At 40.9% G+C, this 15,628-nt stretch overlaps 1 protein-coding gene across 3 annotated transcripts in view; it reads right to left on the bottom strand.

Moving 5' to 3' along the window:
* The window catches only part of CORIN (corin, serine peptidase), a 142,690-nt gene that overhangs the window by 9,221 nt on the left and 117,841 nt on the right, over nt 1-15,628 (bottom strand). For all 3 annotated transcript variants that reach the window (XM_088660908.1, XM_035112248.3, XM_088660909.1), the window contains 4 exons: nt 15,303-15,432; nt 3,088-3,210; nt 2,504-2,553; nt 648-822 (listed from right to left, as the gene is read on the bottom strand). In XM_088660908.1, coding sequence (XP_088517034.1) covers nt 648-822; nt 2,504-2,553; nt 3,088-3,210; nt 15,303-15,432 — 478 coding nt within the window. The remainder of the gene's footprint in view (nt 1-647; nt 823-2,503; nt 2,554-3,087; nt 3,211-15,302; nt 15,433-15,628) is intronic.

Genomic DNA, 15,628 nt, shown 5'->3' with positions numbered 1-15,628 from the left:
ATAGCACAAAGGCTATTAATAACATGGCATGCAGTGGCTGGAAAGTCAAATCATAAAGATATTTCTCTTCTCTCCTCAGAAATTTGTTCCATTTTTCATTCCCTTGAGCCCAAACAAGGAAAGAATTTTAAATGCATATCCTTGGGCCAACAAAAAGTCATATTGTGAAAGTGTTATCTAACAATAGCAAACCAACCATGCATTTAAAAAATCTCAGACATCATATTATGAGTGCTGCATTTCAAAGTGATGTTTATAAATGATAGTCAGCATGTGATGTTTCTGAATGTGAGGGGCAAACATAACTGTACTGGTTTTATAATTCAGGAATTAAGAGGGGGCTAGTAAATCTCCCTCTTCCTACAGTTTGGGCTACTTTACAAGCTTGAAGACATATTTGCTTTTTGACGTTAATTCCACTCACCACACTCACATATAGGTCCTGGAAAGCTACCCATGAGGAAATGCTTCTAAATGCAAGCTAGGATCAGTCACCAGAGAAAAGGAGTTTTCAATAAGATCAGTGTAACATTTGTATTACCTCTTCCAGCCCACAGGGTTTAATCCATGGGCCTGCTGAACATTGTGCAACACCAGTTTAGGAATGATTTATGTGCCTCTAACAAAGCATTCTCAGCACCACTCACCCTTCAAAGCAGTGTGCCACTGTCAATACCCATTTCTTTGCAATGAGGACACAGCCACATATATGCCCACTTGGCTCACTCTGCAGGGAGCACTGCCATGGCCATCGTCCTGGGCGACTGGTCCTGCCACCAAGGATCCTCTTGCTCATGCGAGCTGCTGGGCGACGGCCACAGTCTGTTAAGAAACATGAAGCTTTTGCTGCTAAGGACCAGAATATTCAGTTGGCCACAGTATGCCGAAGAGTCCATCCGAGGAACAAGGACTCCTCGGCAGTAAAATGAAGACTTATGAATAAGCTACTCCTCGTGAGTAGACCAAATTTGCATGCAGGCGGCTTGCAGCTGTGTTCTATACAGGCAACACCCAGTTCAGCTGCAAGCACAGAGTGCCGAAACAACATATTTTCATCAGTTCCCTGATTTGCGTTTCCCTGCCACCTAGGTGCTCACTGGAATACATACACAATACACATCATGCTTAGATATCAGACTGTTTCTGGACCTTGTTTCTTGTACTTTCCAGGTATTTGGATTCTGGAACATGGATGTAGCCAAGGGGGGTGGGGGGCAGCTTTCCCCCCAATCATTTAAATCAATAAAAATACTGAGGTTCTGCCCCCTAACAAATCCTTGCATGCTCTTGTGTATCACCTGAAGTGGACACAGTGAAATAATTTGGTGATGTGTCATCTTCAGAATTGGTCACTTCAGTGCTCACCCTTAATGCTAGATCATTTATCTCTGTAAACACCATATAATTTGCTCCCTTGGGGGGGGGCTATCTCAATTAAGCCCCAAGGTCTGCAAACTCCCAAAGTATGTCAACTGACAAATATTTTATGTCTTTTGTCAAATTATTTATGAAGCCAAAATTACACCACTCATGCACAACAAGGTCTCGGTAGACTTGAGGTAACCTCACAGTTTTCAGAAGCACAAAAAATCATTAAGTGAGGAACCCCAACACACAATAATGAGAACCAAGTGTGCTCAGTGACACAAAATTCTGTCTGGGGGAGGGGGACTGAAAACTTAGTAGGCGGCAGAATGGAAAAGAAGATATATAGAAACTGAGAGTCATCACATTGTCTGGATAGGTCATTTCCTGGTTCACAATGAGAACCTGATTTTAGATGTCCCAAGGGATGGAAGTGAGAGGTGTCTATAAATATCAATAGCAAATTAATCAAGGATCTAGACCAGTGTTTCTCAACCAGTGTGCCTCCAGATGTTTTGGGACTACAACTCCCATCATCCCTAGCTAGCAAGACCAGTGGTCAGGAATGATGGGAGTTGTAGTCCCAAAACATCTGGAGGCACACTGGTTGAGAAACACTGATCTAGACCAACAGGGAGTGGGAATACAAAGAAGCATCTAAGAAGCAGGTATGGCTGAAGAAAATGAGCACTCTACATTGCAGCATTTTGTTGTAGGTCCCACTAGTCAATGGCTATTGGCAATGATGGTCATATGGGACTTCCAGGTTCAAGGGCACTAAGTCACTGAATGCAAGTTTCTAGGGAGTCACAGAAGAGCTTCCTCATGGGTTGTATCCAACCAAGTCATAGTCTGAGTAGACCCACTGAAATCAGTAGACTTGATTAACTTAAGCCTACTGGTTTCAATGGGTCCACTGGATATACCCTGCTCCCTTTAAACCCTGATTGTGGGCTTCTTGGGAGGAATCTGCTTCCCACTGCGGAAAGCCAGATGCTGGTCTGGGCGGATCTTTCAAGGAAATTCCTAGACTCTTAAGCAGCCATGTGTATTCTTAGAAATCAGTGGGACATGTTGGTGATTTCCAAGTTACCTACCCAATTTCCTTCTTCATAGTCAGATAAGTTATGTATCTTACCTTCTTTGGTGCAAAGAAGGGAAACCATACTCCTGCTTCTGCATGGCAACCTACAGATAGAGATACAAAGCTTTTGTGAAGAACAGGGTCTTTACACATACACTCCACCTGTTTAATATATAAGCACATGGATCATTTATCCACTGAATTTCCCTTTCAGGCACCAATGGTCTTCCTATCTCATTAAACAAAGTACTTCAAAATTGGAGAGCTCTTGATTTTTAGAAGCATTATTTTTGTATTTAATTTACACCTGCAAACTTTGAGAGTTTGATTTGGCAAACATCCCAACATTAGTTTTATCTCTGTCAATGAGATTTTGGAATCTGCTTATAAAACTTTCAGGTGGCTTTGTATTTAAGTGTTTAAGTGTTAAAAGGAATGTGAAAGGTCACATTTCTGACATGAACTAATAAACTATGAATCTGAATACAGTGTGAAATTTGAAATTTTATAAAGGCATTCAAAATACCAAGTGTCAACATCTAATATCCCAAAGTTTATGGATTGAAAAAAAATTACCATTTTTAAAAGCATAATTTCATTTTCACTCTATCTACAATAAAAGCACAGCTATTTCTCACCCTTTCACCAAAAGGGCCTGCAATGTGGATATATTTTTTGTCTCCCAGTCAGAGTGTAGATTTAGCCATTTCTCATATGGTGGCTGCTCATACTCTGGGACGATTTCTGTCACAGGTGGCCCCCTGAAATAAACACACATTGAAGGTAGCTTAGTACATTTGTTGATATTAGAATCTGAAAGTTTTTAATGGAATGAAAGAGGATGCCTCAGTTGCAGAGGAAATGTGTTCCATGTGCACTCCATGGAAAACCCTTATTGTTGCTAAAGCTGAAAGCTCATCATTACCATGTGCTCACTGCTTAGTATATAGGATGTGTGGACACCAGAGCCATTGCCACAAGATGCTTTCAGCATAGGCAGGCAGATGCTGTATGCAAAGTGCTTTTAAACATTATCCTCCCTGTACACAGGGTCGGCACAAGTAAGGGTTTTTCTGTGGCCTTCAAAACGGGATAAGTAATTTCTAAGACAGCTCTCAAACAGGCAATTGAATTATATCCTACTTCTGCATATGCTCCAGGGAGAGATTTTTCCAAAGTTGGACCAGATAACATTTTATTATATTATTACAGAGAATATGTCTGACTTCCAGAAGAAGAAATGAGACTTGGAAATGGAAATTGCAAGAGTTCTCTCTAGTGGCTCAAAGCACAGCTCATTTTTCTTTACATCTGTCTAATGCATTACTGTTTTGTTATAATGTTAATGGCTGCATTCAGTGTTTGTGGTCTCCATGGATTTCTTCTTCCTGGCCATTCTTCCCTTACCCATTATGTGTCTGTCAATCTAATTCCCACTGCTTTTCTAATAAGATATTATCAGGAGTATTCATAGAGAGCAATGCTTTCCCCCCCCCCCCCTTAAGCTGATCAAGGGAACTATTCATATAGAAGAATATCTCAGATTGTATTGAAAACCAGAATCTCTCTTTTCTTTTTTTAAGGCTCAGAAGCAAATAATCAGATCTGGCAAGTCAGCAAGTCCCGTTTCGGCATCCCTTTGGGTTTGGGGTAACTAAATTTTCCTTATGTATTCAAAGCTCTCTATTACAAGGCTATTCATGCAAACACTTAAGCCCTAAGGGATGCTATTGATTCATCAGGTACTAACATTTCACTAAATTATTCATCATTCCTTTGTACTCCCCCAAATCAGTTAATTCACACCTGGAAGGGGCAATGAGATCCAGTCTTAAAAAAAAAATCCCTTAAAAGATTTGTCTAATATCTTTTGTCAGACAGATGTCGAACTTGAATTTTCAATAGAGCATAATAAAGTCATGCTAAATAATTTCCACACAACTCCAGAATACAGAATCATTTTGTTGATAAAAGAAGTTGTGGGCCCAGGTGCAATGGAGCCGTGGTGAGGAGCAAAGGCAATAAATCAATGCCAGGAGGCATGTGTCAGACTTAAGTTCACCACAACTTTATTGATTACAGATGCAAAGGTTTGGTGAAGGCATTGAACATGGATCCAACGATCTACCAGTTTGCCAGCTGGCAGATGAATTGGGGTTAACCAAATTTAGAAGTCGGCCTATGACGTGAACCGCATCCATAAAACTCATTTGATAGCTAGTATATAGGCACTATGGCCCTTCCCCCTCTGAACTGGGTGTCTGGACAGAAGTGCCTCCCTCTAAGATCCCTCAGGGAGATTCCCCCGTTGAGCAGGGTAGGTGGGCCCACCTCCTGGCTGCCTCTCTTGCTTCAGCCAAAAGCCTGTTCTGCCACTCAAGTTGGCTACCTCAGGCAACTCACCACCAAACTTACTCCACCTGCAACCAATCCAACAAGCCATTGCCGATTGCAAACTAAGTGCTCATCATCTGGTTTGAACAGGGTCCCATCATTATGTATGACCAGCCTTCTGTCATGGGCTGCACCATCCACCACACCCCTCTGTCCCCTTTCCTTTGTTCTCTCTATTTACTCAGGTGGGCCTGAGGCCTCACTCATGAGCTTGGACCAGATGATTGCCATGGTGGGGTATTTGGAATGTAAAATGTTTGTAGCCATGACAGCGATTAAGGAAGCTGCTCCCAGTGAAAGGGGGGCAAACAGGACCTATGCCTAGCCTACGTTCAACTATTCCAGGTTCTTAGCTTGGATTAAGAAAGACCTATTAGTGCCACTTCTCTCACTGCAGTTTTAGCTGTACAAAATACAGAAAATAGGAATACCACAAATGTGTGTTTGCAAACTTTGTATCCAATATATGCACTCATTTAGGAGCTCTGGTTGGCTACCTGCTGACAGCGGTTTTGGTGGCAAATGTGGATTCGCATTGACATAATGCACCATCCCGCCACTGGCCGCCCTTATATACAACATGCCACTGCTTCACCAGCATCCCACTGCAAGCCGCCCTTACCTGAAAGACTGTCTCCTCCAATATGTACCTATTCAAACCTTAAAATCCTCCTTGGAGGCCCTGTTCCACATGGCCACACTGAATGAAATGAAGTGGGTAGAAAACTATTTCAGTAATAAAACCCTACTGAGACCTTTTAAATAAGTCCTGCAATCTGGGCCTTTCAGCTTTTAATATATGGTATTATATTGTGGGTGACTGTAGTGTCTGCTGTATTTCTTTAGTTTTTTAATGGTTTTATGCTTTATTTTGTAATTAATTGTTTTTTGCTTATTTATTGTAAACTCCCTAGAGAACTCTATGTTATGGGACAGCATACCGATGTCAAAAATAATCAAATATATTTTAGGGCAGCTTTGTTTGTATGCTCACCCATAAGATATATGAGACATATTAATCCTTTGAAACTTTAATACGGATTGATAAAGGCCCATCTAAATTTAGCATATTCAGTCTGAATGAAGCTTACTTGAAAAATAGCCAGGGTTGGGTTTTTTTATTAAAAAAATAGTATTAATTATTAATATCGTTGTTGCTGTTGATATTATTCACACTGTAACACTGCAATTTTAATTAAACTTAATTACTGAATCAATTAGTAAGGGCCAATTTTTATTGGTGCATTTCAGGCTTAGAGTAACACTTGTATATTTTTACAAGGCCATCTTAGCCCTAATATGTAAGTGAATTAGACTATGGAAAAGCAAATGTTATTAAATACTGCTTTTTGTTTATTTAATTGTAAGTGATCTTCCATATTGAGTTTTGGGTGATTATTTAAACATAACCAATCAATTTTTAAGAATGTTACAACTGGCCATGTACTTGTTTGTAGCTATTAAATCTATATCCTTCTCTTCCTTCCCACAAAGCTCAGAGTAGCATTTAATTTATGCATTTACCAGGTCCAGGACAGGGAGTCTGCTTCTGTGAAGAGTACACCATTGGCATAGGAAACTCAGGCAACAGCACAACTACAACTTCAATGTTTCTGTTTTCATGCTTATTGCCAACATCACTTCCCATGATGAGAAAAGCTTCAGGGTTATGATGTACAGTAAAGGCTAATTGTCTGGGTGGATCTGGACATCCACTGAAGCAATGAGAAAGGAAGCATGAGTAATTCACACTTCCTCTGTCAGCTATTCCATACATAATCCAAAGAGCTGGAGAGGCATATGCATCCCATGAGGAGATGTCGAATCACTGGTGCTTCCTTTCTAACTAGCCGAGTACAATATCTGAAACCATCCTCTGAAACTGCTGAACAGGCAACTGAAAATGGCTTGGAATTACACTGTAAAGGGCTGATTCACAGATACCTATTCAGGTCTTGAAAATGATCCATTGTAGACCCTCCAAGTGTCCCTATTTTCCAGAGACATCCCTGATTTAGAAAAGCTGTCCTGGTTTCTGATTTGATCCTAGAATGTGCCACTTTTCCTTAGGATGTCCCTACTTTCACTGGAGAAATGTTGGAGGGTATGCAATTATCCAACTCCCGAGCCATCTGAAGGCAATCCTGTATAGGGAAGTGTTTTTTTTATGTTTAATGTTTTACTCATATATATATATATATATATATATATATATATATATATATATATATATATATATATGTTAGAAGCTGCCCAGAGTGGTTGAGGCAACCAAGTAAGATGTGTGGAGTATAAATAGTAAAATTATCATTTTGGAATGGGACGTCCCTATTTTCATTGGGCAAATGTTGAAGGATATGCCATTGGCTGGCTTGCATGTATGAACTGAGTAATCACAGATCATATGTTGTGGCAAAACAATCACAACCCCTCAAATTCAGTGCTTTCCCATGGATTCTGTTCACACATTCAGGTATGAATAATCAGCGCCGGTGCTAGGGCTTTTTGCGCCCTAGGTAAAATCACCTTCTGCCGCCCCCCCCGGCACATCATGACGCACACGTCATGACGCGTGCACAATGCCGCTGATGCCCCTGCGTCCCATCCGTAGGCGACAGGGCACTGAGCTCTCATTTTGGCTCGCACGCCTCCCGCCTATGGAGGGGATGCTGTGAGCTTCTCAGCGGCGGCGGTAGTGAGCAAGCGGCGGCAGCAGCAACAGCGCCTATGGCGCCACCGCCACCGCTCGCTCGTTGCAGCCGCTGAGGAGCTCACAGCGTCCCCTCCATAGGCAGGAGGGCGCTGAGCTCTCATTTTGGCTCGCGCGCCTCCCACCTATGAAGGAAACGCTGTGAGGTCTTCAGCGGTGGCGGCAGCGAGTGAGCGGCGGCGGCAGCAACAGCGCCCATAGCTGAAGGTTTCAGCTACGGTCGCTGCCACCACCACCGCCCGTTCGTTGCTCCTCCATAGGCGGGAGGAGCGCGCGCTGTGGGAGGGCGGCGGCGGCGCGGGGTTTTTGCGCCCCCTCCATTTACGCACTCTAGGCAACTGCCTAGTTTGCCTAAATGGACACACCGGCCCTGTGAATAATCAAGCCCTAGTTCACACATGCATGTACATCACTTGATTTTTCTACATTTGAACCGGTTGTTGAATGTTTCTCAACTCCATTGAAAAGCACTGCATTTGAGGACATTTGAAGTTCTAGCTGTACTGTTAGATCTGAGATGGCCCATGCAATTGCCTGAGATTGTAGTCATTAAGTAACAAATGGACATGTGTGACCCAATCCCAAATACTGAATAATCAAGTGATGAGAAATCAAGGGAACTAAATGTAATCTGTTTTGACACTGTCTTTATAACTACAGTCAATATTGACTGCAGAATAGGTTGTTTTAGAATGCTTGATGGCATAAACAAACAAACAAACAAACAAGGATCTTAAATGATTGACTACATTCTTTTTCTCCCTATAAATTTCCATTTTTAGGTCAAAATTAATGACGTGAGACTTGATATATATCTGTAGCAAGCAATTTTTCCAAACAGTGCTCCTCCTCAGATGATATAATAATAAATATACTTATGCAGAAAATGCTTCAGGAAAGGAACTGGAGAATCATGAAAAATACTTCTTTAAATCCTCCAAGTTCCTTAAGGGGCACCACTACACTCTGCAGCTGATCAAAATCTATTTCTCAGTTTCAGCTAGATTTATTTTAGAATGATTTAAAACAGGTACTAAGCTTTTTACCAAGCATACTGCAGATTAATGAACAAAAGTGGTATTTTGGCAAGGTTTGTATGTCAGAGCAGCCAAATGGAAATAATCTGAGCAGAACTGGTGGAATGAACAAGATTCAGGTCCCCCCTATGGATGTTATTGACTTCATGGCTTATTTATCATACATTTCTCTGACATATTAAATAATTAGTTCTGCAAAAGCGATCTAGCATATTGCACATGGTGAACTGTTTATTGCCTGGAGTTAGCGTGGTATAGTTTGTTTTCTTCTCTTCATTTCTGAAGTTTGGAATTAGGGGAACTTAAAAAGTTTGTACTCCATCCAAAATCATTACAAGCTGAACCTAACCTCCAATGAAGTTCTGGCCTTCTAGTAATGAGTTCACAAACATCAACAGAAGCCCCCTCCCAAGCTGTTTCTTTCCCTTCCGCCAAGATGGACCTGGCAGTGACAAGGACAATGTAAAGCCCTTCGGGAGGCTTTTCTTGAAGAACTCCATTTCCCCCTTGCACCAGAAATGGCAACATCTCAGTCAGGTGCCAGGGACTCTAGGAATTTATGTTTCTTAGGGTCCGTGTTCATCGTGCAATAATGATGAGATCGTTCCCATTGGAATTACTGTGATTGTCATGAGTAAGTTTGACCAGTAAGACATGAAATATGGGAATGCTGGTATATACAGTCTAGGATAATATGATGAATTGGTTTTGAGAAAGAGGTGTGTCAAAGAGAAATGTTATGTAGTGTAAAAAGAGAGAGATACACTAGAAGCAACATAACATTTTACAGAAGGCAGCAACACAGATGCATCTTGTCCTACAACTGCAGAACAAGTATTATGTGGCATCTGCAATGGTGCCAGTTCTTTAGATCAAAGTGCTTGAATGGACACATATGGGGGAAACTGCTTCTTAGATGCTACTTCTGTATCTGCCACTTGCATATTTAAACACTACAATTTCTTTTTCATATAGTACATGAGATGTGTAGAAATATGAAGTGTAAGGCTTTGGATCAAAGTGCACAGTAAGCACTTTGTGATTATTTCCTCCAGTTTTTTTTAAAAAACCAAAGCAACCTGGGGAAGGCTGTGTGTGAGCAGAAGAGCTTTTTTTATTTATCTGGCATATTTACCACCTGGAGGGCAATTCTGAGCTGTGGGGAAAGAGATTTCTCTTCAAGTGTCCTTGTGCTCAGCAAAGGCTGGTGTGCTTTGGATTTTAAAAAAAAGAGGAAATAATTCCATATATTGTGTAGTTTGAGCTTAAGAATAAACAGACAAACTATTAAAAGCAACTTGCATGTAGGCTGAGGTAATTCAGACTAGTTGTAGTAGTACACACTATAATGTACTGGTTTTGGAATAATAGTGTTGGAAAACTTAACACACTGCTAAGCAATTGGTAACATTCAGAGAATGAAATGAATCCCACTGAAACTGAGTAGGGAAGCTATTCATGCAGGAGTAATTTCCACATGGTATTTTCTTTTTGCTGGAGTAGAAACTGCATGCAGAATAGAATCAGATGCACACCTGCATTACAATATAATTTATGATGCAAGGCCTCTAGCATGGACCATGAGGTTCTGCATTCTATCTATACTGTAATTTAGATGGGAAAGTGTGTTGACCATTGCTGTTGGGAGTTGTTGTTGTTTAGTCGTTTAGTCGTGTCCGACTCTTCGTGACCCCATGGACCATAGCACGCCAGGCACTCCTGTCTTGCACTGCCTCCCGCAGTTTGGTCAAACTCATGTTCGTAGCTTCGAGAACACTGTCCAACCATCTTGTCCTCTGTCGTCCCCTTCTCCTAGTGCCCTCAATCTTTCCCAACATCAGGGTCTTTTCCAAGGATTCTTCTCTTCTCATGAGGTGGCCAAAGTATTGGAGCCTCAGCTTCACGATCTGTCCTTCCAGGGAGCACTCAGGGCTGATTTCCTTAAGAATTGATAGGTTTGATCTTCTAGCAGTCCATGGGACTCTCAAGAGTCTCCTCCAGCACCATAATTCAAAAGCATCAATTCTTCGGCGATCAGCCTTCTTTATGGTCCAGCTCTCACTTCCATACATCACTACTGGGAAAACCATAGCTTTAACTATACGGACCTTTGTCGGCAAGGTGATGTCTCTGCTTTTTAAGATGCTGTCTAGGTTTGCCATTGCTTTTCTCCCAAGAAGCAGGCGTCTTTTAATTTCGTGACTGCTGTCACCATCTGCAGTGATCAAGGAGCCCAAGAAAGTAAAATCTCTCACTGCCTCCATTTCTTCCCCTTCTATTTGCCAGGAGGTGATGGGACCAGTGGCCATGATCTTGGTTTTTTTGATGTTGAGCTTCAGACCATATTTTGCGCTCTCCTCTTTCACCCTCATTAAAAGGTTCTTTAATTCCTCCTCGCTTTCTGCCATCAAGGTTGTGTCATCTGCATATCTGAGGTTGTTGATATTTCTTCCGGCAATCTTAATTCCGGCTTGGGATTCATCTAGTCCAGCCTTTCGCATGATGAATTCTGCATATAAGTTAAATAAGCAGGGAGACAATATACAACCTTGTCGTACTCCTTTCCCAATTTTGAACCAATCAGTTGTTCCATATCCAGTTCTAACTGTAGCTTCTTGTCCCACATAGAGATTTCTCAGGAGACAGATGAGGTGATCAGGCACTCCCATTTCTTTAAGAACTTGCCATAGTTTGCTGTGGTCGACACAGTCAAAGGCTTTTGCATAGTCAATGAAGCAGAAGTAGACGTTTTTCTGGAACTCTCTAGCTTTCTCCATAATCCAGCGCATGTTTGCTATTTGGTCTCTGGTTCCTCTGCCCTTTCGAAATCCAGCTTGCACTTCTGGGAGTTCTCGGTCCACATACTGCCTAAGCCTGCCTTGTAGAATTTTAAGCATAACCTTGCTAGCGTGTGAAATGAGCGCAATTGTGCGGTAGTTGGAGCATTCTTTGGCACTGCCCTTCTTTGGAATTGGGATGTAGACTGATCTTCTCCAATCCTCTGGCCATTGCTGAGTTTTCCAAACTTGCTGGCATATTGGGTGTAGCACCTTAACAGCATCATCTTTTAAAATTTTAAATAGTTCAGCTGGAATATCATCACTTCCACTGGCTTTGTTATTAGCAGTGCTTTCTAAGGCCCATTTGACTTCACTCTCCAAGATGTCTGGCTCAAGGTCAGCAACCACACTACCTGGGGTGTACGAGACCTCCATATCTTTCTGGTATAATTCCTCTGTGTATTCTTGCCACCTCTTCTTGATGTCTTCTGCTTCTGTTAGGTCCTTACCACTTTTGTCCTTGATTATGGTAATCTTTGTACGAAATGTTCCTTTCATATCTCCAATTTTCTTGAACAGATCTCTGGTTTTCCCCATTCTATTGTTTTCCTCTATTTCTTTGCATTGCTCATCATTGCAAATGACTATATTTGAAAAGGAGCTAATTTAGTGCAGCTAAATTTGCAAAAGAATTGGAACGCATTTAACTAACATGTCTAAAAATAAAATAACTGATTTTAGGTGCCCCAGAACCTCTGGTACCAAGCACAGTTGATAAACTCTTAGTGGCTGACATTTAAGACACCTTTAGGTTAATTTTGTGAACATCCATGTGTACATGTACATCATGCTTTACATGCATTTGGTACGGTAAATTAGCTGTTGTTTTACCATAGCAGACTAAATTACAGATTGCTGTACTATTTATTCATTACACAAGGTGTAGGAAGTCAGCAATATAATATACACAGTATAGCCCATGCAGAGCATGCTTTGATCCACACACCTTCAATACCTATGAGAGCTTTGCTCAGTGAAAAATCTACAAATGCAGCATTTAAAGCCTGCAATGTTAGAGATCATCAAAATCCAAAACACGTTTTTCTTCTTCCTTGATATTTCTGAGAAGATGGCACGGCACTAAAACATTCTTCTATTCTCTCTTTTGATGAATGTTTTAGCAGCGGCTAAGAAAACATGCAAAATAAGTAAATCCATAAGCCAGGTCAACTCACATACAGCAACAAATTCCACCATTCATCATACAATTTCACAGATCACACCCATAGCAAATGAGAGGCACCTGGAAGTACTGCCCCCACTCCAACATTTGTCATACATTTCTTTCACCTACCTTAAGAAAAAAAGTTTTGCAGATTCACCTCTCAGTTATCTAACCTGATTTTCCTCAGGGACATAGAACTCCCACGTTCATGTGTATTTAAAATATGCATTTTTAAAGATTGTTCTTTAATACTTCCAAGCAAAGGATAATTCAGAATAGGCATCACAAAATCACTTTTTTAAAAAAAGAGAGAGAGAGAGAAAGGTAAAGGTAAAGTACCCCTGGAGATTAGGTCCAGTCAAAGGCAACTATGGGGTGTGGCACACATTTTGCTTCTGGCTGAGGAAGCTGGCTTTTGTCCACAGACAGCTTTCCGGGTCATGTGGACAGCATGACTAAACTGCTTCTGGCGCAAAGGGACACCATGACAAGTGCCAGAGCGCACGGAAACGCTGTTTACCCTCACACTGCAGTGGTACCTATTTATCTACTTGCACTGCCATGCTTTCAAACTGCTAGGCTGGCAGAAGCTGGGACAGAGCAACGGGAACTCACCCCGTCGCACGGATTCGAACCGCCGACTGGCAAGCCCAAAAGGCTCAGTGGTTTAGACCACAGTGCCACCCACGTTCCTGTGATTCATGGGACTAGAGATGTAGTACTGTAATGATAAAAATGCTATAAAGGGCACTAACTTAAGCTGCTTTCCCTGGCCATTATTAATTGGCTTCTTTATTGCTTATTTAGTACCAATCTACACATTCAAAACAATTCACATAGGACTGTAATGAGACCATGAAATCTAGGAACTACATTTTCCAACCCTTCTGCCTCTTCACAGTGACCTGGAAAAGGCAGCCTTTCCTCCAGGAGGCTAGAAACGCGGGATGGGAGTAGAAAACAGGCAGGGACTGAGAGAACCAGCTGGGTCTATATCTGTGAGGACTGGTGAGGTGTCAGTGGGGACTCTGACAGCTGGAATGGATTGATTGATTTTTAAATACAGTTATTTCATATATTCTGTGTTTTTTAGGTAACCAATAATCAATTAAAATAATAAAACAATAACAAAGCTTAAAAGGGACTAAATTTTTGTTAAATTTTGTTAAATAAATTTTGTTAAATAAATAAACTGCATGTTCCCAAAGCATCTTCAGATGTAAACATTGTATATTAACTTATTAAACGACAGAGGGACAGTTTGAATTTTTAGCACCAAAATTTAAAAAAAATGCTACACCAGGAGCATGTAATATTTGGTCACTTGAATTCAGCATGTATGGTTATCTAAGCAGAAGTGTTTCATATCCTGTCTGCACAGAACAAAGTACCCCAAACCCTCTTGCCTAGATTAAACAGTGGTACACCTAAGCCACACACACATACAATACTTCTACAAAATAGCCTCATCTAGCATAAAAGAGTTTTCTGCAACAAAATATGATACCAATGTGTTTTATGCTGTAAGAACTGTGGTTAAATCAGGATAAACAGCATAAGATTTTAGGAATTCAGTTTACAGGGAAGAAAACCACTCAAGTTTTACAAAACAAATGGAAAGGGTCTTTTATGTCCTCCCAGCTGCTTCAAAGGTCAGGTTTACAATGGGCATGCCATAATTTTAAACATATGGATAAAATAAAAATAAGAGCCCCACTAGATCAGACCAAAGCCCTATCTGTTCCAGCACTTACTTTCCCACATTGGTGAACCAGATGCCTTTGGAAGGCCAGAAGTAGGACAAGTGGTCAATAACCCTATCATTAGGAAAAAACTGTATTTGTTAAATGTGACTCACTTGATCACTTCATCATGCACAACCAAACCAATCCTAATAACCCCCAAACAAACTTGGACAGCACTGAGATTCCCACTTCCAACAAAATTCCTCTTAAAACCCTAGCTTATGGATTCTCCACAGAAGGCTTCTCAAGTTATGAAAACATTGATTAGCTGGTTAATCATTTACCTTTCATAGAATCAACTGATTACACTTAGGTAAACTGGCTTATTATCAAAACCCCAACATGCATGGCTTTATGCAATTTTGAAGGAAGTGTGAAATTACATACATGTTAATAACAAAAAGCTACTACTCACTGTTAAAAAGAAAAGCTTAACATTTTCTTTTTCATTCACTATTATAGCAACATACCAAACCTGCCTCACAAAATAAACAAGTGCACCTTTCACTTGTAACCATTCACTTGTAACCATTGTAAACCATTGATTAGATTTGGCTTCTCCCAACTAATCAACTATAGCTTTAGTTTACTAATCTACCCATTTGTTATTGGTTACAGCTCATGGTTAGTCTGAAGAAAGCCTAGCCGCAAGCCCAGGTTTGGATGCCATGTTAAGCCATACCCTGGCTTAGCTCAGCATGGTATGGTACCGGTAGCAAAAAGCTCCAGTGAAGAACAAAACAGTTGTAAGCTCCACTCTTGCAGCCCCATTTGGCATGGTGTGATGTGCAAACCAGGTCACTTCAGAGAGTTTAGATTGTGCCAAGTAAACAGACAGCAGAAGCAAAGGAAGAAAATAACATTTTTGCTAATTAAGAAATTGTCACCGATTCAATCAGCTTCACCCAGACTCATAGTCACACCCAGAAAAATTGATCAATGCTACAAACTACTGACCTTACCCTAAACCCATTTGTTTGCATGCCAAATGGCTTAATTTTTCTTCCCATTCATCAGCGCATACATGGTAATTGGAAGCTGACTTGTGAACAGTCAGGAACATCAAGGAGCTGCTGTTTTTAGACAGGGTCACTGTGAAGGAAAAAAAGGGAAATGTAACTTCATTAAGCCTGTGGAGACCTGTGGGCTGGCTTACATGTGGATGTAAATAAAATGATTTCTTGTCACATGTGTTATGCTTTCTTATTAAGATGGGCCTATTTAATGATGTATGCATTCACGTTTGTTCTTTCTGTGTCAAGTAGTATATTGTACTTAGGTATGTACT

This window comes from Zootoca vivipara, chromosome Z1, assembly GCF_965207765.1.
Source record: "Zootoca vivipara chromosome Z1, rZooViv2.hap1.1, whole genome shotgun sequence".
NCBI lineage: Eukaryota > Metazoa > Chordata > Lepidosauria > Squamata > Lacertidae > Zootoca > Zootoca vivipara.
This window is presented reverse-complemented; position numbering and strand designations above follow the sequence as displayed.